General features: G+C 51.1%; 1 protein-coding gene across 1 annotated transcript in view; it reads left to right on the top strand.

Annotated features, from left to right (window-relative positions):
* Nucleotides 1-225: 225 nt before the first annotated feature.
* SGSM1 (small G protein signaling modulator 1) overlaps nucleotides 226-22,413 on the top strand; it is an 87,171-nt gene continuing 64,983 nt past the window's right edge. The window contains exons 1-2 of the mRNA XM_037727694.1: nucleotides 226-332; nucleotides 429-472. Of these exons, the coding sequence (XP_037583622.1) occupies nucleotides 314-332; nucleotides 429-472 (63 nt within the window). The 5' untranslated portion in view covers nucleotides 226-313. The remainder of the gene's footprint in view (nucleotides 333-428; nucleotides 473-22,413) is intronic.

Raw genomic sequence — 22,413 nt, 5'->3', positions numbered from 1 at the left:
CCCCAGGGAAGCGGGAGGGACACGGGCGCTGGCCTGGAGGGTGGGGGGAGCCTGAAAGGCCAGGGCGCTGGGTGCGCGGAAGCGAGCTTGCGCGCTCGGCGCGGAGGCTCCTGGCGCAGGCGACCCGCCTGCCCCGCCGCGCGGTGGCTTTCCGGAGGGGTGGGGCGGCCGCGGCGGGTCCTGACGTCGGGCGCCCTCCGGCCGTCAATCAGCGCTCGGCCCCGCCCCGCCGCGGCTGCAGCGGCGGCGCCGAGGCCGGAGGAGCAGCCGTCGCCCCCACCTCCCGGGACTCGGAACTCAGCGGCTCGGAGCCATGGCCTCGGCCACCGCGGGTAAGGGGCTGCGGGACACGGGGGCGGCGGGAGGGCAGCCCCGACCCCCGCGCCCACCCTTCGGCTGACCCGCGGCTCTCGCGTCCTGTCCCACAGAGGCGGAGACCCGGCAGAGGCTGCTACGCACCGTCAAGAAGGAGGTGGGTGCCGGGGTGGGGCGCAGGGCAGGACCCCCCCCCCCCGGGCAGGGGGCAGCAGCAGCCAAGCTGGGGGGGCGGGGAGGAAGAGTCTCCGTGGAAGGGTGGCCTCTGGCGGTGGAAGGGCGGCCAAACCTGGTGTGGGGCTCACCTGGGTGGGCATCGACCTCCCGCAGGGCTGGAGGAGCAGCGAGGGAGTTTGGGGGTGGGCGTAGGTATGGAGGGGGCTTTGGCTGTTTGGGGGCTGTGTGTGGGGGTGGATGCAGTGTGACGGCCCTCAGGTGTCCCAGTAGGACCTCCTCTTGTGGAGGAGCAGGTGGGTGCGGCTGAGGGAGGGGACCTTCCAAGAGAGACAAGCTGCTGGGGGGACCCCCCCCACAGGGTGTGCTGGGGGAGGGGGTCTGAATAGGGCTGCCAAAGGTGGGGTACGCTCCAGGAAAAGGGAGAGGTTCGATTTGGGAAAATAAAGCTTCCCTCCTCAGCCTCCAAATTCTCAGTCCTTGGAGCCACCTCCAGGAGCCAGGAGACTCCCTCCCTGAGAGTCCCGGGTGAGTGAGCTGCTCCCTTGGCAGTAGGGGTCCCCTAACCCCCACCCCCACCACACACACTCAGAGGGTGAGAATCAGAGAGATTCTTCTGCCCCTCCACTCTCCCTGGGGTCAGCGGGGAGACCAGTCTAGTCTTTAGGGCTAATGGCCAGTGACCTCCCAGAACCCCATAGATAGGGAGAATTTATAGTCCTTGGGGCCTGGGGTGGCATTTTGTCGCCTGGACTGTGTGCTCTGGTGTGTACGCCTCCGTGGGTGAGGACCTGTGGCTGTGAGTGTGGCATATGAGAATGTGCGTCTGTCTGGAGATATCTAAGCATCTCTCTTAGCATTGTGTGTACACATATCTATGTGTGTCTGTGTGTAGATCTGTTTTTGTGAGGATGCGTCTGTGTGTGTGTATTGTGTGATGCATGAGTCTGTGTGAATAAGTGATGCTGTGACTGTACGTGTGTATCTTGAGTGGGTGTGTGGCATGTGATGCATGAGTCTGTGAATAATGAGGGCTGTGACTCCATGTGTGTGTGTGTGTGTGTTGCTCTCCCCATTCTCCAGCCTCAGGCCCCATGGCCGCTGTGTCTTCATCACTTTTAAACCTTATGAGTGCTTAGCCCAAGACCGTGCGTGGCAGCAGACCTTGTGGGCTGGCCTGGTTTCAGGGCCTGGCTTTGAGTGTCTGTGTGTGTATGTGTGTGTGTGTGTGTGTGTGTCTGTGTGTGTGTGTGTGTGTGTGTGTGTGTGTGTGTGTTGGGGTGTCGGCTGAGGTGGCAGCATCAAGCAGCACTGATGACCCCTCCTTCCCTGCCCAGTGGCAGGCAGCCACCGAGGGCAGCCTGGAGGCTTGGACCTGTTGCTGCCCTCCCTCCTCGGGGAGCATGAGTATGTGTCTGTGCGTGTGTGTCTCTGTGTGTGGCATGTCCTATTTTGTTTAAAGAATCAGCTCCAGGGATGGTTGCACATTCTAGCATTTTCAAATGAGACACACAAAATACATTGGATCCCTCAGAAAGGCCCGGAAGTTTTCAGCTGAGCCCCTGTATAGACCCCTGTGGGTACTCCAAAGGAGCTCTGTTTAGACCCTCTTTTCAACAGAACTCACAGACCAACAACATTCTCATGACTATTTCCAGGGGAGGGGCATGTGCCTTACAAAACACCTGCTGTCTTTTTGTTCATGGTTTAACCAGACCCACGTGTAATATGTGCCCCCAAGATGTTTTTACCTGGAGTAGCTTTGTTTTTATTTATTTGTTTATTTTATTATTTTTAAAAAAATCTTTCTCCTGAAAAGCGATCACATCACAGGTAGCTTTGTTTTTAGGCGATGGTTGGTTGAATTGGGTTGTGGGGGGTGCAGGCAGAAGAGAACACCAGTAAACATCTATCTGGAGAAGGCTGTAGCTGAGGCCCAGGTCCCAGCTCAGCTCCCAGCTTGAGCTCCGTTTCCTGCACAGGTCCCTTCTTCTCTCCAGGACTCAGTTTCTCGATGTGCAGAAGGATGCATTGGTACCGACGTCCTTTGAGGTTTGATCTGTGTCAGTCTAGTTTGGGTCTTGGGCTCAGAAAGGGTGGATAACTTGCCCAAGATCATCCAGCCAAGATGGGACAGAGCTGGGACTTACCCCCCAGGTCTTTTTGATGTCACAGCCACACTCTGACCCTCCCATCCCACACACATGCTCACTCAAATGCACACGGTGCCACGCCTTGGACAGAATGTGTGGGTGGTACAGTTTCCATTGAACAGATGAGAACACTGTAGCCTGGAGACAATAAGTGATGTTTCTTTTATTTATTTATTTATTTCCTTTGAGACAGAATTTGTCTCTATCACCAGGCTGGAGTGCAGTGGCGCGACCTCTGCTCACTGCAACCTCTGCCTCCCGGGTTCAAGCAATTCTCCTGCCTCAGTCTGCCGAGCAGCTGGGACTACGGGGGCCCACCACCACTCCCAGCTAATTTTTGTATTTTTAGTAGAGACAGGGTTTCACCATGTTGGCCAGGCTGGTCTCAATCTTCTGACCTCATGATCCACCCGCCTCAGCGTCCCAAAGTGCTGGGATTACAGGCATGAGCCACCATGCCTGGCCAATAAGTGATTATTTCAAGGGCACAGAACCAGTGCAGGGGGCAGGCTCCAGTCTTCTGTCTTGGAGCTCCTTTTCAGCATAGGTACCCTAAGAAGATGGCAGCCACTCTGTGCCCCACCCAAAGCATGTCTCTCCTGTCCTTTCCTTACCTCTTTGGGGGGACATCTCTCTCAGTGTCAGAGAGCCAGTCTCCAGTGGAATAGAAGGGAAAGCTCTTTGCCTAGAAATCTGAGTCAAGTCAGGTCTTCCTTCTCCTGCGTTTGGAGGAGCCACATCTCTACCTGTCGCAGCTCACCCAGACACTGCATTGTGTGTACTCATATCTATGTGTATATCTGTTTTCTGTGTGTTTATCTGTTTTCCCAGCCTTCTTTCTAGAAGGGTTGCCCTAACAATCAACACCTCTAGATAGGCTGGGCAGCTCTGCAAGCTTCGCTAAAGGTGCAGCCACCAAGGGGCCAGCAGAGGTTGGGAGCTGGAAACTGTCCAGTGCTGACCTGGGGAGCCAGTAGGACCCGGCACCCATGAGGCAGGTCAAGAAGGAACTTTGGGATCAGCTGGAGCTGAATTCCAATCCCAGATGCATATTTACTGAGGGCTGTGTGCCAGACCCTGCGCTAGGTTCTGTGGATATAGCAGGGGCAGGCTCCCTTGTAAACAGGCTGCATCCCTGTCCTTCTGGGGCTGATCTTGCAGTGGTAGAAACAGACCCCCAACAGATACTTGATCATAATTACAAGGATAATTACAGGCTGTGCACAGAGATGTGAAGGAGGGGCACCCAGGGCTGCGAGAACACAAAACAGGGAGAACTGACCATGTGCAGGGGCCCTGGATGTGCCGCTTCAGAAGGCGGGTGAAAGATGAGCACGACTTTCAGGTGAAGATATGGGGGTTGGGAGAGACTAGGGAAAACCATTCCTGGCAGAGGGATTTATCCATGCAGAAGCTTTGTGGCTGGAGGGAGCACTGTGAACTTGAAGGAACTGAAGTGACTGGAGCAGAGAGAAAGGAGAAAGGTGCAGAGGCAGAGAAGGCAGAGCATGGGGCCTTATCCCACAAGCAAGGGGAAAGGAATGGGGAGGACACCACAAACAGGGAGAGAAGGTGAGGGAGATGAAATTGATGTTCACTGCACAATCTTGGACAAGATCTGTCTTTACCTTTATCAGTGTGTGGGTTTTGGTTTATTCATGATGGGGATGAAAATGATTCAGCTGGCAGGATAAACCCTTCGAGAACACCCACCACATTAGCCTGAGCTCCTCCAGGGCAAGCGTTCTTCCCCCCGACCCCCCTGGCTCTGTCCTTGGTGCCACCAAGAGAAAGCTGGAAATAAGGTGACCTCAGCTGCAAACAAGGCGGCCTCAGCGTGATTTCCTCCAGTTAAATCCCACCAGCTCTGTCTTGGCTCCTTCCTGGCTTGCTTTACCCTCCCTGCCACCCCTTAATTTTGTTTTGGTTCCCTGAGCGAGCAAGGACTGGCTTCTCGTTGCCGTGACAACCGCCATTAAGGGAGCCAGCCATGTGATGCCAGTTGATAATGCAAGTAAAGTGACTAACTGCCTTGTTTTTCTGCCTCTGGGCTGGGCCTAGACAGCCTCTTAATTGGAGGGACGAATGCAGGGGCTGGTAGGAGGCAGACGAGACCCCAGGAAGGAGACAGGGTGATGAGGCAGGTCCTGGAGGGGAAGCTACATTTAGCTCTGCAGACTGGAACTGGTGGAGGGGCTGTAATTGTGGAGCCACCGTCACAGCTGCTGAGCAGAGCGTTGGAGAACTGAGCCTCCCAGCCTCTGGGTTAGGGGCAGTGAGATGGGAGAGGAAGGCAGGACTCGCTAAGAAGTTTGGAGAAAAATGAGAAGCGATTGCTGTTACCATGGGGACCCTGCCGTTTGACCCTGTGGTTCCTAATGAAGGGGAGCAATTTTCTCTCCCATCCCTAGGTTGGCCAGATAACATCCAGGTCGCCCAGTTAAATCTGACTTTCAGATAAACAGTGAGTAAGTTTTTAGTATGAGTATATATTGCTAAATCTGGCAGCCCTACTCCAGGGGACATTTGGCAATGTCTGGAAATATTTTTGGTTGTCACAGTTGGGGGTGCTACCGGCATCTAGTGGGAAGAGGCCAGGGATGCTGCTCACGTTCCTGCAAGACACCCCCTCAGCCCACCACCAGCAGCAGCACAAAGAAGTGGCCAGCTCAGAATGGCAATGCTGTTAAGGCAGGGAAATCTTCTCCCCCGACCCTGCCCATACTGCACCCACCTTGCCCTTCACTTCTCTAGGCTGGGCTGATATAAATGTCATATTATTTTTGTTTATTTTTTTGAGACGGAGTCTCGCTCTGTCACCAGACTGGAGTGTAGTGGCACAATCTTGGCTCACTGCAACTTCTGCCTCCTGGGTTCAAGCAGTTCTCCTGCCTCAGCCTCCTGAGTAGCTGGGACCGCAGGCACCCGCCACCATGCCTGGCTGATTTTTTTTTGTATTTTTAGTAGAGACGGGGTTTCACCATGTTGGCCACGATGGTCTCAACCTCTTGACCCCTTGATCTGCCTGCCTAGGCCTCCCAAAGTGCTGGGATTACAGGTGTGAGCCACCATTCCAGGCCAGGAATGTCCTATTCTTGAACAACTCATTCTCACTGTTAGATTGTCTTGGATGCATATTTGGGGTCCAAAGCCGGGGTGGGGGGCAGTGAAGGAAGTCTTGGCTCCCTAGCTATGTCATTTTGGGAAAGCTTCCCTAGAATGCCCCAGTTTCTCACCTATAAAATGGACTTAGGCCATAGAAGACAGATTGTACTGTGTAATAACATTAGTAGTTCCTGGCTGGGCACGGTGCTCATGCATGTAATCCCAGCACTTTGGGAAGCCGAGGTAGGAGGAACACTTAAGGCCAGGAGTTTGGGACCAGCCTGGGCAACATAGCAAGACCCCATCTCTATAGAAAACAAAATAAAAATGGCCGGGCATTGTAGTGAATGCCTGTAATCCTAGCTATTTGAGAGGCTGAGGCAGGAGGATCCCTTGAGCCCAGGAAGTTGAGGCTTCAGTGATCTGTGATCGCATCACTGCACTCCAGCCAAGGCAATAGAGCAAGACCCTGTCTCAAAAAAAAAAAAAAAAAAGTGGCCAGGCATGGTGGCTCATACCTGTAATCCCAGCACTTTGGGAGGCCAAGGCAGGGGAGTCACTTGAGGTCAGGAGTTTAAGACCAGCCTGGCCAGCAAACATGGTAAAACCTCATCTCTTCTAAAAATACAAAAATAAGCTGGGTGTGGTAGCATGTGCCTGTAATCCCAGCTATTCGGGAGGCTGAGGCAGGAGAATCGCTTGAACCCAGGAGGTGGAGGTTGTAGGGAGCTGAGATGGCGCCACTGCACTCCAGGCTGGGTGACAGAGTGAGACTCCATCTCAAAAGAAAAAAAAAAATTCCTAATTTCCTGCCTGTTTGCTGGGGGCTTACTCTGTGCTGGGCACTGTGCCATGAACTTTCTGAGCATTTATCTCCTTCACTCCTCATAAAAGTCCTAAGGGAGAGAGTCGTCTTTTTCCTTGATAGATGAGGAGCTGGAGGCACAGAGATGTTATGTATGCAGCTCACTTTAAGGTCCCACAATCAGTCCGTGGGGAAGTCAGTGTTGAAACCTCACGTTGCCAAGATCTGGAGGGTGGCCTCGTGACCTTGGCTTACAGTGGGCAGTGGTGTGGAGCTATGAGCTTCGGAAAAGTCCCTGGAAGCACAGCTTGGGTTCAGGCATGCGCAGGGGAAGGAAATGGGACAGGAAAGTTCCATTTGTCCCAGCGCGTGCAGGGCTGTTAGTGCCAGGCTGTGACATTTGAACTTTCCACAGTGGATAATGGGGAACTACAGAAGATTTATGAGCCAGGGAGGCTTTTGGTTAGAGCTGTACTTCAGGAAGTTTCAGCTAATAGCAGGGACCAGGATAGAAAGTTTCTGCCTGCTCTTAGAAGAAAACTCCCTCCCTCCCTTCCTTCCTTCCCTCCTCCTTTCCTCCCTTCCTCCCTTCCTTCCTCAAATATTTATTGAGCATCTACTATGTGCCAGGTCCTGTTCTAGAAGCTGCAGACTGAGAAGTGAATAAAGCAAAGTCTTTGCTCATATCCCCTCATTCAGTGTACAGTATATGGTAGGAGGGCATATAGAGAAAACAATAAATATATATTAAAGGTGACAAGGGCTCCAAGGAAAATGAAGGCTGCAGAGGGATGGGAAAGGCTTGCCAGAGCAGGTGGTCAGGGATGGCCTCACTGATTGGATGGCATTTGAACAGAGACCTGAAGGAAGGAAGGGCGCAGTGTCCACATCTGCAGAAAACGTGTGCCTGGCAGAGGGAACAGCGTATGCAGAGGCTGTGAGTTGGGAACAGAGACCAGCTAGGAGGCCAGCGAGGCTGCAGTGAAGTCAGCAAGAGCAGAGATGAGGGTTGAGAGAGTGGGAGATTGATTATTCAAGACCTTTTCCCATCGGAGGCTTTGGCTTTGACTCTGGGTGAGATAGGAGCCATGGGAGTATTTTGAGCAGGGGAGACACAGGCAAGTTTTGGGGACAAGTCGGGAGGAAGCAAAGACACCAGATCATCGGATAAGAGAGGAAACGTCTGTCTTTGCTGAGCTTTCCATTCTTAGGCTGGAATTACAGCCCCCCACCCCCGACTCGCCCCACTGTGCCAAGGAGAGGCTCCAAAAATGCATGTGCTTGAATGAATGCAGGAATGCCAGGTGGGCTATTTTGGGGCTCTCTGATGCTTCCAGGATTGACTCAAATCAGCTTGCGTGTGTCGTGTTTGCTGGCTTAAGAGGACAGAAACTCTCCTCATGAATAATGCAGCCATATCCGCCCGATGCGTCTTGATGCTTTTTCAGGTCTCTGGCAACCTGGCTTCCAGGAGCTTTTGCTAGTGATGAGCGTCTGCGGCAGCTTGGGCATCCTGGTTCGATGTGGCGAGGCTGGCAGGAAGGCCCCTGGCTTGCTTGGTTGTGTCTCTTGCACCATCTGGCTGGGTCTCCCCCAGCCACCTCGTAAGGTGCTCCAGAAGCTGCTGGTAGCATTGGTTGCAGGCTGGCAGGTAGGAAAGGGCATTTTGGTCACCCCTAACGGCCCTCAGTTGCTGTCTGCAGAGCCCAGGATGGGAAGTGGGGAGACCGGTGTCTTTGTTCCAGTTCTGTCCCCAGTAACGGGTGTGGCTCCTGAGAACAGGTCTGTTCTCAAGGTCTCATTTTTCTGCTTTCTAAGTGGATGAGGTTGGACAGCTTCAGGATTCTAAGAACCTCAACTCATCTAATTTGGCCAGCATCACTCTCTGAGAGCCAAATCTTTCATGTTTTCTCTATTCTGAATTTGCCAAGTCTGTATTGAGGACTAATTAAAACTAAGTGGCTGATAAGAGTTTTTGAGTGCCTTCAGTTCACTCAAGGGAAACAAAACCAGGGCTTAACTAACGCCATTCTTACGGGATAAAGATTTAAAAAAACCAAAAAACCAGCATATACTGAGCATTTTGTGTTGATGACCTCATTTAATGATTGATACCCCACGAAGTGCATAAAACATCCTCTTTTATGGATAAGGAAATTGAGGCACAGAGATGGCAGGGAACTCGCCGTAAGGTCACAGAGATTGTCATTGGTACAGCCCAGGGGTCTGGCCACACAATCCTTTCTATCACTTTGAAGCTAAAACCGGATATCCACACGGAGTTCCGAGCTCCACTGAGAGTATGGGGTCAGGGAGAAGGCCACATTTTGGAACCACACAGCCCTAGGTTCAAATAGTGGCCCTGCCATTTAGTAGCTGCATGAACCTGTCTGACACTAGTTTCCTTGTGTGTCAGATGGCAAAGGCTTCATCTACCACACAGCAGCGCTGCTACGCTATCTCTGTCAGGCAGCTAGCAGTATTTATGGAGGGGCCAGGCATGGCGCATAGCTCGCCCTTTTGGGAGTAAGATGGACTCAGTCCCAGAAGGACACTTTGCTCCCCTTTCTGGTCACATCCGAACTTACAGATGCCCTCAGCGCAGGATCTTGCTGTCTCTTGGTAAGCCCTGACCTGGAGGTGCTGCAGCCTCCAGAGCAGTGCTGTGGAATGAGTGGGAAGAGATTTCTTGAGGTCCAAAGGGAAAAGTCCTCTAGCGGGCTGAGTCTTGGCTGGCTGCATCACCATCCTGGGGAGGGCAGCTGGGTCTTCCCTCTGGGGCTGGCTGCCCGTCAGCTCCTAGAGACAGTACCTCAGCCTAAGGAGCTTAGAGTCCCTGGTGAGTTTTCTAACTCTGAGCTTTGTTAACTGCATATCCCTGGACAAGGGGTCTAAGAATGCTAAACCCAGATGTGGGGCAGTGTATTTTTCTTTCTCTTAGTGACAGACAAGATGAGATGAATAGATTTCTATGTTTTTTCCTTTGCACAATTTTGCAGGAACTCAGATTGTGAATATTTACAAAGGACAGTAACAGCTCCTTTTGCAGTAAGACCTCGTTTAGAAAATGGATAGCTGAAGCCCTGAGAGTTCAAGAGACTTGATGTCACCAAAATGCCAGGGTTTTGGCCTAGGTCCTGTGGCTGGCCATACAGAAAGCCAGTCACTGAGATAAGTTTTGCCTGGGAAGAAGTGTTTAATTGGGAGCTGCAGCTGAGGAGATGGGAGATCAGGCTCAAATCTATCTTCCTGACCAAGTAAACTCAGATTTATGTAGCAGGGAGGAAATGTAAGTGCATGCAAGAAAACTGGAATTAAAGAGGGGTAAGGAAAAGGAGTTGGTCAACAGGAAGCAGGTGGTAGCTTAGGCAGTCATGGTGGGTGAGCGGTGTTGCATCTCGTTGTCCAGATGCAGTGATCTGGAAAGTTTCAGTTCCTTGAGGGAAGGCCTGATATTTGGTTTCCTGAGAAAGGAACTCAGATAAGGCAAATGTAAACTCTCTGGAGTTTTAAAACTGGGAGGGTCCGTTTCTATGTTTATTCAAAAGAAACCATGCACATTAGTTCTATTATATATTTGGGCAAGTTTCAGTGATACTTGGGGCATTGAATGAATTCCTTTTTAATTATTAGTATTTGGTAAATTATGCTTACTTGATAAATTAGAATCATAGCATTTACCAAATATTGCTGCAAGTGCTTTTCTGTTTTTCACTTAATCCACAAAACAGTCTTCCTACAGAGTAGGTACAAGTAACAACTGCTCTTTGCTAACAAGGAAACTGATGCTCAGAGAGGCTAAGCAACTGAACCAGGACTGCAGAGCTGAGAAACAGCAGTGCAGTGTTTGTTAGCCAGCTCCATCCACCATTTCAAGTTGGATAAACCCTGATAAAACTAGTTAGAATGATAATAAGCATACAAAAATAAAATGAAAAGAGAAAGTGAAGGTACAAAGTTGATTTCTTGGTTTAAGTGTTGGGAAAGTTTAGGTACAGGTATATCCAGGGGTTCCAGCGATGTCATCAGGCCTCTTGCCATCTCTCTGCATTGCCTTCTTCTGTTTTGGCATTATGCCCAGTCTCTCTATGGGGAGGTAGAGTGTTGCCCAGCAGCTCTAAGGGCACATTCTGCCAGCTTGGCAATGCTGCAAAAAAGAAAGCCTCCCCTTCCTAAGGGTTCTAGCCAAAGTCTTAGGATTCAGTCTCATTGGACCACTTGTGGGTCACTTGCTTATTTTGTGCCAGTCACAGTGAGATGGATTGCTCTGCTTGGTCAAGGAGGGATAAAGGGTGGAGTCACCCCGTGAGAGTAAGGAAAGGGGCACCAGAGGAGAATTAAGGTGAAGTCACCAGATGGGGAGATGGAAAGTAGGCAGACAGACCACAGATGTCCACATCAAAGTGCTAAGGCTGCATTTGGAGCTCAGCCTGTGATGCGGGAGGTGTCCACTCCTGTGCTCTGTGCCTTCCTACGGTCCCGAGTGCTGCCTGGGGACGTACTATGTGCCAAGTGATTACTGGATCAAGGATTTCTGTTCTAGGAGTGTGCAAATCCTTGAAGTTGTACAAATCCCTTGTCCTTGCCGTATGGAGAGAGTATCCTCAGCTTTTGTCAGGACCTCTAAGGAATCCACAACCCAAATACCCAAATACGGTTCAGCATCACCGTGTGTCTTAGTTGGGGCTGGTGTAACAAAGTACCATGACTGGGTGGCTTCTAAACAACAGGAATTCTCACAGTTCTGGTGGCTAGAAGTCTGAGATCAGGGCAGCAGCATGGTTGGTGTCTGGTGAGGGCCCTCTTCCTTTTTGCACGCTGCAGACTTCTCATCATGTCCTCACATGGTGGAAAGTGGGTGAGAGAGGTCTTTGGGGTCTCTTTTATAAGAGCACAAATCCTGGCCGGGCTCAGTGGCTTACGCCTGTAATCCAAGCACTTTGAGAGGCCGAGGTTGGGGGATCATCGGAGGTCAGGAGTTCAAGACCAGCCTGGCCAACATGGTGAAACCCTGTGTCTACTGAAATAAAAAAATTGTCCAGGCATGGTGGCGGGCCCCTGTAATCCCACCTACTCAGGAGCCTGAAGCAGGAGAATCTTTTGAACCCAGGAGGCAGAGGTTGCAGTGAGCCGAGATTATGCCACTGCACTCCAGCCTGGGCAACAGAGTGAGACTCCATCTCAGAAAAAAGAAAAGAAAAAAAAAGAGCACTAATTCCATCCAAGTCCAAGAGTCACCCCCATGACTTAATGACCTCCCAGAAGCCCTTTCTTCTAATACCACCACTTTGGGGATTGGGATTTTAAAATATGAATTTTAGAGGGGTATGTCAGAACATTCAGTCTGTAACTCCCTGCAGGACGTGCAGATCAGAGATGAATGCGATACGGTTTTCTGTCCTCAGTGTGCCCAGAAATGAAGTGGTACCTCTTAGATTCTAAACCAGTTCCAGTAATAATAGCTTTCTAATAAAAATAACAGTAATCACAATCCCAGTAATAATTGTAATTAGCATTTATTGGGCACCTACTCTCTCCAAGCCTGCCTTGTTCCAGTATATTAGCCACGAGTCACTAGTGCTTATCTACATTTCAATCAAGTTAAATTAAAATTAAATTTAAAATGCAATTCTTCAGTCACAGTAGCCACATTTCAGGTGCCCAGTAACCACGTATGATTGGTGGTACTGTGGGACAGCACAGGTATCGAGCGTTTCCCCAAAAGCCTGTCCCGTTCTAAGCAGTATGCTATGCGCTTTATATGCATTAGTATATGTAATGTCAAAAGTAAACAAACCCAAAAGCCATCAGAGGGAACAGATGAGGAAACTGAGGCCCAAGGTCACCCAGCAAATGGCGGAGCTGGAGATTGACCTGTGTATGTTATTACTTACCCAGAGTGCCTCCCTTAATCTGGCACCGGCTGTGTGCTGTGTCCTGTTTGAGGTCCTTATTATCCCGTTTGACAGATAAGTACAAGTATTGATCGACTTACGACCTATGCAACTTACGACCATTCGACTTTGCGACCACAATCACTAGCCACGACTGCTCCGCCTCTGGCAGCGCAAACGTTGCCCAGCTGGGCGTACGACAGTGTGGACCAGCTTCCGGCAGCACTACCATCTCCGCGTGCATATAGCCTACTCAACTTACGACCAAATCGTGTTACGACCAGTCTGTCGGAATCAATCATGGTCGTAAGTTGAGCACTAGCTGTACTGTACATTGAAGCACAGCGAAGTGAAGTGACTTGCCCAAGGTCATGCCGCTGGTAAGAGGTGGAGACAGGATTTGAAACCAGTGTTTAGACATAATGTTGAATTGCTTTTCCTTCTAAGGCCAGGCAGAGGTGGTTAGTCCTTATCCAGAAAGATAATAAATACTTTCTGATGTACCTCTGTGCGTTTTAAGCAACCGTTTGGGAATTGCATTTTCCCATTTTGACAGCTGCCCAAACCACCTTCCCCGCCACCCTGCCACGTTTGGCCGTCTTCCAGGGATCTTGGGCGAGCTCTGAGTTTGCGTGTATCTTCCTCATCCGTGAGGCCGCTGGGTCTGTGGAGATGGGGGTGCTTCCAGGGGAGCCAGACGCAAGCAGTGGGCAGGCACCCAGGAGGAGGCTGGCCAGTCTCCAGGGTGTGGGCTAGGAATGGAAAACGTGCAGGCAGGCTTCTCTGGGGATGGAGGAGGCCGGGGAGCGCTTTCACAGCTCCATCCTCTCCTGTGCATGGGCGTGGCAGCCTGAAGGACCTTTATACCAGGATGTCCCTGGGAGAATGCCCTGGAATCAGGCCCCAGGGGAGCCTTCTTGTCAAGGGGTATCTGAGGAACCTGGGCAGGGTGACAAGGGGAGGCTCCTTTGTAGGAACCCCTGCCCCAGAACACCCCTTCCAGGTCATGGCAGGTTGGCCGGTCCTCACACTGTCACAGAGCCATGCTGGCACCTATTTATAGCAAGCCAGTAAACGATTAACTGGGGCCAGGCTGGCAGAAGCCAAGTTAGCGGTGTTTGCTTCTCCCGTAAGCCCCAGTAACCACATTTTGGGCAGGTTATGCGGGGAGGAATTGGAGGAAGAATTTTTCTAATACTCTGAAGACCTACAGGCCACTGCTCTATGATTTTTCATTCCCCGCTCCCCACTGTCACCTACCCCATGGTGTGGACTGTGGGACACCCCTCTGTGGCTTTGCTTTTGTTATCTATGCTGTGTGGAAGTGACAGGAAAGATGGAACGGTGTGGGCAGAAAGAGCGGGGGCAAGTCTGTCCTGGAACTGCATGTGAGAGCGAGTCCAGGACAGGAAGCCTGATCCATTCACCAGCATTTGCTGAGCACTTCCTGGACGCCAGGCTCTGTGCTGGGCACAGCAGAGACAGCAGGGAGCACAACAGGTGAGATCCCTAACCCCAACCTAGAGGGCAGAGGCAGACGGTGACCATGCAAACAGGTGGAGAAGCACGATGAATTCAGAAAGGGATGAGAAAACAGCCACGCAGTCGGGGGAGAGGTGCTGGGCTGAGGTGGCTAGGCGGCAGCTTACCTAGGCAGTCATGGCAGGCCTGAGAAGGTGGTATATGAGCTGATATCTTTTTGTTTGTTTGTTTTTGAGATGGAGTTTCACTCTTGTCACCCAGGCTGGAGTGCAATGGTGCAATCTCGGCTTACTGCAACTTCTGTCTCCTGGGTTCAAGCGATTCTCCCTCCTCAGCCTGAGTACCCGGGATTACAGCTGCCCGCTATCATGCCCAGCTAATTTTTGTATTTTTAGCAGAGATGGGGTTTGACCATGTTAGGCAGGCTGGTCTTCATTACAGGCACGAGCCACCACGCCCAGCCTGAGCTGATGTCTTAATGATGAAAAGACAAGGCTGTGCAGAGAACTAGGAATGGCAGAGGGCATGGCAGGAACAAAGGCACTGAGGCAGCGAGGAGCCTGCAGCATTGGAGGAAGGCAAGGGAGCAGGAAGTGAGGAGAGGAGCAATAGGAGACAGGCCAGGGACAGAGCATTCCCTGGAATGTCCCCTGCGGAGGTGGCAGGGAAGGTTTCTAAGCTGACACCGCCAGACACCTTCTCTACAAAAGCCCCAAAGCCCATTGCGGCTCATAGTGGGCTGTGAGCACAGGGGAGCCCATTGTGAAGGAGGCGCTTAGCCTGTCTGCTGAAAGTCAGGATCCCTGCCAACATCTCCCGTGACTGACAGTGTGAGGAAAGGACATGGTTTTCTTATTTTTCCCCCAAAGTTTGTATTTAAGACTTATTTGAAGTCTTTTTAGAGCAGTTTTAGGTTTGCAGAAAAATTGAGCAGAAGGTGCAGAGGTTTCCCACATATCCTCAACCCTCCACACATGTAGCCTCCCCTCTGTCAGTGTCCTCGGCCAGAGTGGTGCCTTTGTTAGAATGAATGAACCCACATGGACGCTTATCCCCCAGAGTCTGCAGTTGACATTGGGGTTCACTCGTGGTGCTGTGCGTTCTGTGGGCTTGGACAAATGTCTGATGGTGTGCATCCCCCATCACAGTATCACACAGAGAGTGTTTCCAGCGCCCTGCAAACCTCCCATGCTCTACCTGTTCATCTCTGTTTCCTTCGCAACCCCTGGCAGCCTCTGATCTTTTCACAGCTCCGTAGCTTTGCCTCTTCCAGAATGTCATATTGTTGGAATTGCATAGTATGTAGCCTTTTCAGATTGGTTTCTCTGACTTAGTAAAAGGCATTTAAGATAGGATATTTCTTTTTGTCACCATGATTCCTCTTGGGGAGCTGATGCGGAGCAGAGAGGGAGCCAGGTGGTGCTGGGCCTGCAGGGAGAGGTGTACTGTGAGAAATGATAGCCAAGAGCAGAGGTGGAGCTGGCGGGTGCCGCGTCCCCCGGCCCCACAAGCAGCAAGTTGGCTGTGACTGTGATGTTTGCTTCAGTGGGCTAAGGGAGCAAGTGCATGGGTCGCCCTGCCACTGGGGTCCCCACTGCAATATGGGGCTCCAGAGCAAGAGACTTTTAAGTCCCAGCCTCCTCACAGGTCTGATGGTGTTTGCCTCTCCCAGCTCCGCTGCCTCATTGAGAAAATGGGAATAACAGAGGCACCTATAATGCATGGTAGTTGCGAATCTTTCGGCTCGAGTGTGTAAAGCACCCAGTTGTAGGAAACACCCGTAGGTGTATCTTGAATGAATGAACAAACCTGTGTGCCGGGCTCACTGCAGGAAAGACAGTCCTGGATTTGAATCTTGCCCTGCCATTTCCAAGCCTTGTGCTCTCAGGCAAGCCATTTCAACTGACCAGAACTCAGTTTCCTCATCTGGAAAGCAAAGAGAGTAATTGTACCCATTTTACAGAATTACATGGAGAGTAGATGAGATCATACCCCAATCTATAGTGCCGGGCACTCAGTAAACATTTTATAAATAAAAGCTGGCCAGGCACAGTGGCTCACACCTGTAGTCCCAGCACTTTGGGAGGCTGAGGCAGGTGGATCACAAGGTCAGGAGTTTGAGACCACCCTGGCCAACATGGCAAAACCCTGTCTCTACTATAAATACAAAAAATTAGCTGGGTATGGTGGTGCCCACCTGTAGTCCCAGCTACTCAGGAGGCTGAGGCAGGAGAATTGCTTGAATCAGGGAGGCAGAGGTTGGAGTGAGCTAAGATGGCGCCACTGCACTCCAGCCTGGGTGACAGAGCGAAACTCTGTCTCAAAAAAATAAAAAATAAAAAAAGAAATGCTGGATATGATGACTTAAAACAAATGTGTAAAGTACTGAGTAGGCAGCAGCTATTGTGCCAAATGTTTTAAAGGTATTGTCTTGGCTGGGCGCAGTGGCTCCTGCCTGTAATCCCAGCACTTTGGGAGACTGAGGCAGGCAGATCACTTGAGGCCAGGAGTTCAAGACCAGCCTGGGCAACATTTAAAAATAATTAGCTAGGCATGGTAGTGTGTATCTGTAGTTCCAGCTACTCAGGAGGCCGAGGCAGGAGGATTGCTTGAGCCTGGGAGTTCAAGTCTGCCGTGAGCCATGATCATGTCACCGCACTCCAGCCTGGATGACACACTCTATCTCTAAAAATGTATTTAAATAAATAAATGTATTATCTTATGCCAGTGAGGCAGATGCTGCTGATATCACCCATTTCACAGATGGGAAAGCTGAGGCTCAGAGAAAGGACAGGATTTGCCCAAGGTCATGCATGGATAAGCTAGCATTGGAATTCTGGGAGTCTGATTCAGAGCCTGATGCAGCAGGTGTTACTTTAGGAGCTCAGAAGACCTGCATGGAGTTCTGGGCTCGGGAAGGAATGTGGAGAGGGCCATGTGACTTGGCCCTGGAAAATGGGATTTTTCCAGAGCTCGAGGAGACAGAGCTGGGAATGGGTGAGGATATCAGGTGAAGGGGCCTGCATGGGCAAGGACCAGGAGGAGAGAGTCACCTGGGTCACACAGAAGGAATGGCACCTGTGACCAGAGCCTAGGGTGTGGGACAGGAAAGGGACAGGATTCAACAGGGAAGAAGGTTTGGCCACAGCGTGGAGGCAGGCACAGCTTGCAGAGCTGTGGCACCGTCTCTCCCCCATTCCCCACCCCCCAAGTCTGTTTGTGTCTGTCCTTTGGAGCTTCCCAAAATACTCCTGTCCCCACCCCATCACCACCACCAGCCCCACTACAGCCCCTCCCAACTGTCACCTCCTGTGTGCCTCACCCATAATAAATGTAAAAATTAAAAGCCACCAGCTCTTTCCGTGGACTGCTTCTCCCTGATACAATGCCCTTACATCTGTTCCTTCTTTTGAGCTCCATGGCAGCTATGTGGGGGCAGTCACAGGGGCGATTTTTTTCTCTCCTTTAGAGTGGGAGAAATTGAGACTTGGAGAGTTCATTTATATTTGTTCTTCAGATCTTGAGCCATCACCACCTTCAGGAAGCCCTCCCTGACCTTCCCCGCTACCCTGTCAGGTCTGGTTTCTTTGTTATTTGTTCTCCTAGAACCAAGGTGCAAAGAACTGGTCTCACTTCGTAATGATTTACCCACTTTGTGATCTCATTTATCTCTCTTCATCTCCCTGGACTGTAGCGCTTGTGAAGAGGGACCGTGTGTGCTTGCTCTCCGCTGCCTAACTCACAGGACCACTTGAGAAATATTGAGTGTGTGAATGACAGTGTTGGCTCCTCTGATATGTGTGGGGAAGGAGGTATTAATGGGAAATGGATGAGGCACACTTGTCCCGGCTTAGGGGATAGGGAGTCCAGGAAGGTTCCAGGATGAGGTGACACCTTGGCTGAAGCTTGAAGGCTGCATTGCAGCCAGCCAGCTGGAGCATTCATGGAGCGGCATCTGGCAGAAGGCACCACACAAGCAATGGTATGGAAGTGAGTGTGTAGTGACACCGTTGGGGACCAGGGCTGAGGGTCAGTGGTCCAGGCAGGGCTGAAGATGCTGGTCCATGCATCTTGTCCTGGGAGTCCCACGTGCCTGTGACAGCAGCTGAGTGGCACAACCTGCCCTTCGCTCGCTCCCGTTGCTCTAGTGGTTGTTGAGAGTCAGCCCCTCTTCTCCCCACTTTCCTCACATGCTGAGTCATTTTTTGCTTTTTTGAGATGGCGTCTCTCTCTGTTGCCTAGGCTGGAGTGTAGTGGCATGATCTCGGCTCACCACAACCTCCACCTCCTGGGTTCAAGCAGTTGAACCCTGCCTCAGTTACCTGGTAGCTGGGATTACAGGCTTGCACCACCACGCCCGGCCAAGTTTTATATATTTAGTAGAGATGGGGTTTCACCATATTGGTCAGCCTGGTGTCAAACTCCTGACGTTAGGTGATCCACCTGCCTCAGCCTCCCAAAGTGTTGGGGTTCTAGGCGTGAGCCACCATGCCTGGCCTGAGAGTTATTTTTAAAGCCACCCTGCAGGGTCCCCAGGCATCCCAGTTTAGCCATCCTCTCCACTGCCAGTTTCTTCCGCAGGTAAGCGTCAGGGAGCCCATGTCATAAGTGGGTGCTGGCTCGGTGGAACCCCACCTGCACGGTGCTCACCCCACCTCAACCACTGGAGACCCCAGGCGGGGAGTAGAGGTGGGGCGCTCTGAGTTAGCAGGCCTTGGAGGAGCCGGGGGCAGCTGGCTTGGGTGATTTTTATTTAGACCTACTGTGTGCCACAAGTACTGTGCTGGGTGCTTTAAACCAGGGGTGTCTGTCGGCCAGATCCAGCCTGTTTGTACCCACCCTTTACATTTTCAAAGGGTTGTAAAAACCAAAGGTACTATGAGATAGATTGTATGTGGCCTGAAAATAGGTCACATACAATTTATATTTGCCAGTTTTAGCAAATAGAAATTTAACAAACAAAAATAATTTCCCAGATTTGGCAAGTAAAAATTCAGAATGCCTTGTTTAAGTTTGAATTTCACAGAATCATCAACAATCCATATAGTAGTTGGAGCATACCTTTACTCAAAAGATTATTCCTTATTTATCTGAAATTGAGATTTAACTGAGCATCCTGTAATTTGTCAGGCAGTCCTCCCCCAAGCCCTAAAATATTTGCTACCCAACCCTTTACAGAAAAAATTTACTGATCCCATCTTTAAACACATATCAATGGGATCTAGAGCCAGGGGGGCTTAGGACACCACCTGGAACCAAGCTCAGTAAGCATCAGCTGCTGGTGTTAATGTTATTAATGTAGTCCGATTGATCGTCAGCATTTATTGAGCACCTACTGTGTTGCCTGGGCACTGTCCTAGGGGTTCAAGCTCTTCATGGGAGCGATGAACACTAAATGGATGAGCCCAGAGATGCATAAAGAGAGGTCAAGTGCATGAGTCCTAAGGAAGAGAACACAGCAGAGGAAAAGGGTGGTGATGGCAGGTGTGAGGCCCTGTTTTAGACAAGGTGATCAGGGAGCCTCTCCGAGGGGGCAGACATTTGAGCCGACCACAGAATAAAGTGGGGATGTGGCTTCCTGGGGACTGCCCCTTCTCCAGCCCCCATGGCGTGCCTGGCCCCTTTCCAGTGCTATGTATGTTTTGCTCATGGAATCCCCACACAGCAGCCCTGTGAGGTGATGCGGGTACCGTCCCCATTTCACAGATGAGGAAACTGAGGCCCGAGGTCACCCAGCAAATGGCAGAGCTGGAGATTGACTTGTTTATGTTTTTACCTCCCTAGCGTGCCTCCATTGATCTGGCACTGGCTGCATGCTGGGTCCGGTTGGAGGCTCTCTGCCTCTGTTTTCTGCAATCTTTATGACAGCTCTGCACCCTGGGGCATGTTTCTCATCTGGGGCCCAGAGAAGTAAACCCAGCCATACAGTATGGGGAGGCAGGGAGGAGTGGCAAGTTAACGTGGAACTGGCAGGATTCAAGGTGGGCAGCAGAGGGTACCTGGGTGTGGGTAGGTGGTAGGTGAGAGGGCGGGAGAAGATAGGGCAGGCCCAGGAGACCCAGAAGTCCCCCTTCGTACCTCACAGATTGCACTGGGTTTCCCTGCCTGGAATTAGCGTTCACTCGCCCTGAGTCCCTCCTGAGATTAATCCTCTTTTTATGCTGTTTAAATATTTGCAGGTGGAGAGAGGGAAGAAGGGAGGGTGGGGCTGGTTTCTGAATGGTTGCAGGGTGGGGCTGGAGGTGGTAGGGCAGGTGCTCAGAGGCCTGATGTGGTGGGGTGGGGCGGGGCGGGGCTGCAGCCCCAGGGACTAGCCAGGAGGTGGGAAGCCCAGGGAAGAGTAGCCAGGAGGTGGGAAGCCCAGGGAAGAGTAGCCAGGAGGTGGGAAGCCCAGGGAAGAGTAGCCAGGAGGTGGGAAGCCCAGGGAAAGGCCTCAGCAGCCAGCCTTCACCTGATGCCCATGAGCACCTCCTGGGTAGTCCGAGTCATTTCAAGAGCTTCTATCATTTGAAGAATCCCTGCTGTGTGTCAGGCACCATCTCCATGATCTCATTCAGACCTCCTCACATGTGGATAGCTGTAAAGTGAGGGAACAGCCTAAGAGGGAGGGGTGCTGTTACCACCCATCTCACTTTGCAGGTATCCACATGAGGTTGGAAACTGGCCCAACATCACACATACAGTGAGTAGCTCAGGATTCGACCCCAGGTCAGTGACTCCACATTCTGGGCTCTCAGCCTCTCTCAGCTGCCTCCTGACACCCTGTCCTTTATGCTAATTTGCTGGCTCCAGAAGGAATGAGCTCCCCATCATTGGAGGACTGCAGGCAGATGTTGGAGGACCCCTTAGAATGGATGCTGGGGAGGAATAAAAGCCTCCTGACCACCTGGATCTTTGCGGACCCCCATCTCCTGAAAGACTCCCCTTTGGGTATGATCGGTACAGTCTTGTCAGTGAACCCAGTTCTCCTAACTCCCAGGGTGGTGTTTGTTTTGGTCGTCAAGTTGGGAGAGGCTGAGGAATCCCTTCTCATGGGTTTCCTAGCACCTTGATATTCAGATGGCCCAGTACTGGGCAGGTCTGGCGGCCGGGCTTTAGGGCAGGCCATCAGACAGGCCTAGGTTCAAATTCCAGCAGTGCCCCTTCCTGGCTGTGTGACCCTGGGAAAATTGCATAAACTCCCTGAGCCTCAGTTTACACTCCCATCAGCCCCATCTTTAAAATGGGAATAATAATGGCCTTTTGAGAATTCAATAAGTGTTCTATAAAAGCAGCTGGCACATAGAGGATGTTCAAGTGAGGAACTTTAACAAATTTATGGGAAAAAATACACCTCATTAAAAAGTGGGCAAATGACATGAACAGACACTTCTCAAAAGAAGACATATATGTGGCCAACAAGCATATTAAAAAAAGCTCAACCTCACTGATCATTAGTGAAATGCAAATGAAGCCACAGTGAAATACGATCTCACACCAGTCCGAATGGCTAATTTTTTTGAGTCTTGCTGTGTTGCCCAGGCTGGAGTGCTGTGGTGCAGTTCCTAGCTCACTGCAGTCTCCGCCTCCTGGGTTCCAGCAATTCTCCTGCCTCAGCTGCAATTACAGGTGCCTGTAATTCCAGCACCTGTAGCTGGGATTACAGGTGCCTGCCACCATGCCCAGCTGATTTTTTTGTATTTTTAGTAGAGACTGTGTTTCACCATGTTGCCCAGGCTGGTCTCGAACTCCTGACCTCGTGATCCACCCGCTTTGGCCTCCCAAAGTGCTGGGATTACAGGCATGAGCCACCATGCCTAGCCAGAATGGCTAATTATTAAAAAGTCAAAAAATTGGGCATATGTTATCAGGATTCTGTGTGCTTGCCATGTATGTGTGGCAAGTGCCGGGCACATATAAATAAGAAGGGTAGTATTATTTTCAGAGATAGTCACTGGCTGAAGCTTCTAGAGGTGCAGTCCAGAGTGTGGGTTTAGCTTCCATTTCTGCTCACTGTATGACCTTGGACGTGTTACTTAATCTTTCTGCCCCTCAGTCTCATCATCTGAGAGCTAGGTATGAAATACAACCTGTCCTCACAGCACTGCAGAGAGGGCATAATGAGCAAATAATACAGATCAAACCTAGACGCCACCTGTTCAGCTGAGTCTGGCACATGAGGAGGGCTTGGTCGGAGGGAGAGAGGATGAAGAGGATGGGAATGGTGGTGCTCTCGGTGGATCTGTTACTTCACTAGGGCTGCCCTAACAGGGTACACGGAATGGGCGGCTTGAACGACATAAACTGATTTTCTCACAGCTCTGGAGACTGGAAATCCAAGATCAAGGTGTCTGCAGGACTGGTTCCTTCTGAACTCCATGGGGGAAAGGATCTGATCCAAGCCTCCCTTCTTGGCTCATAAGTGGCCATCTTCTCCCTGATCTTCACATGATCTTCCCTTTGTATCTGTGTCTAAATTTCCTCTTTTTTTTTTTTTTTTTTTTTT

The sequence above is a fragment of the Cebus imitator genome, unplaced genomic scaffold (assembly GCF_001604975.1).
Source record: "Cebus imitator isolate Cc_AM_T3 unplaced genomic scaffold, Cebus_imitator-1.0 Scaffold237, whole genome shotgun sequence".
NCBI classification, from domain to species: domain Eukaryota; kingdom Metazoa; phylum Chordata; class Mammalia; order Primates; family Cebidae; genus Cebus; species Cebus imitator.
Note: the sequence above shows the minus strand (reverse complement) of the source record. Positions and strands in the feature narration are given on the sequence as shown.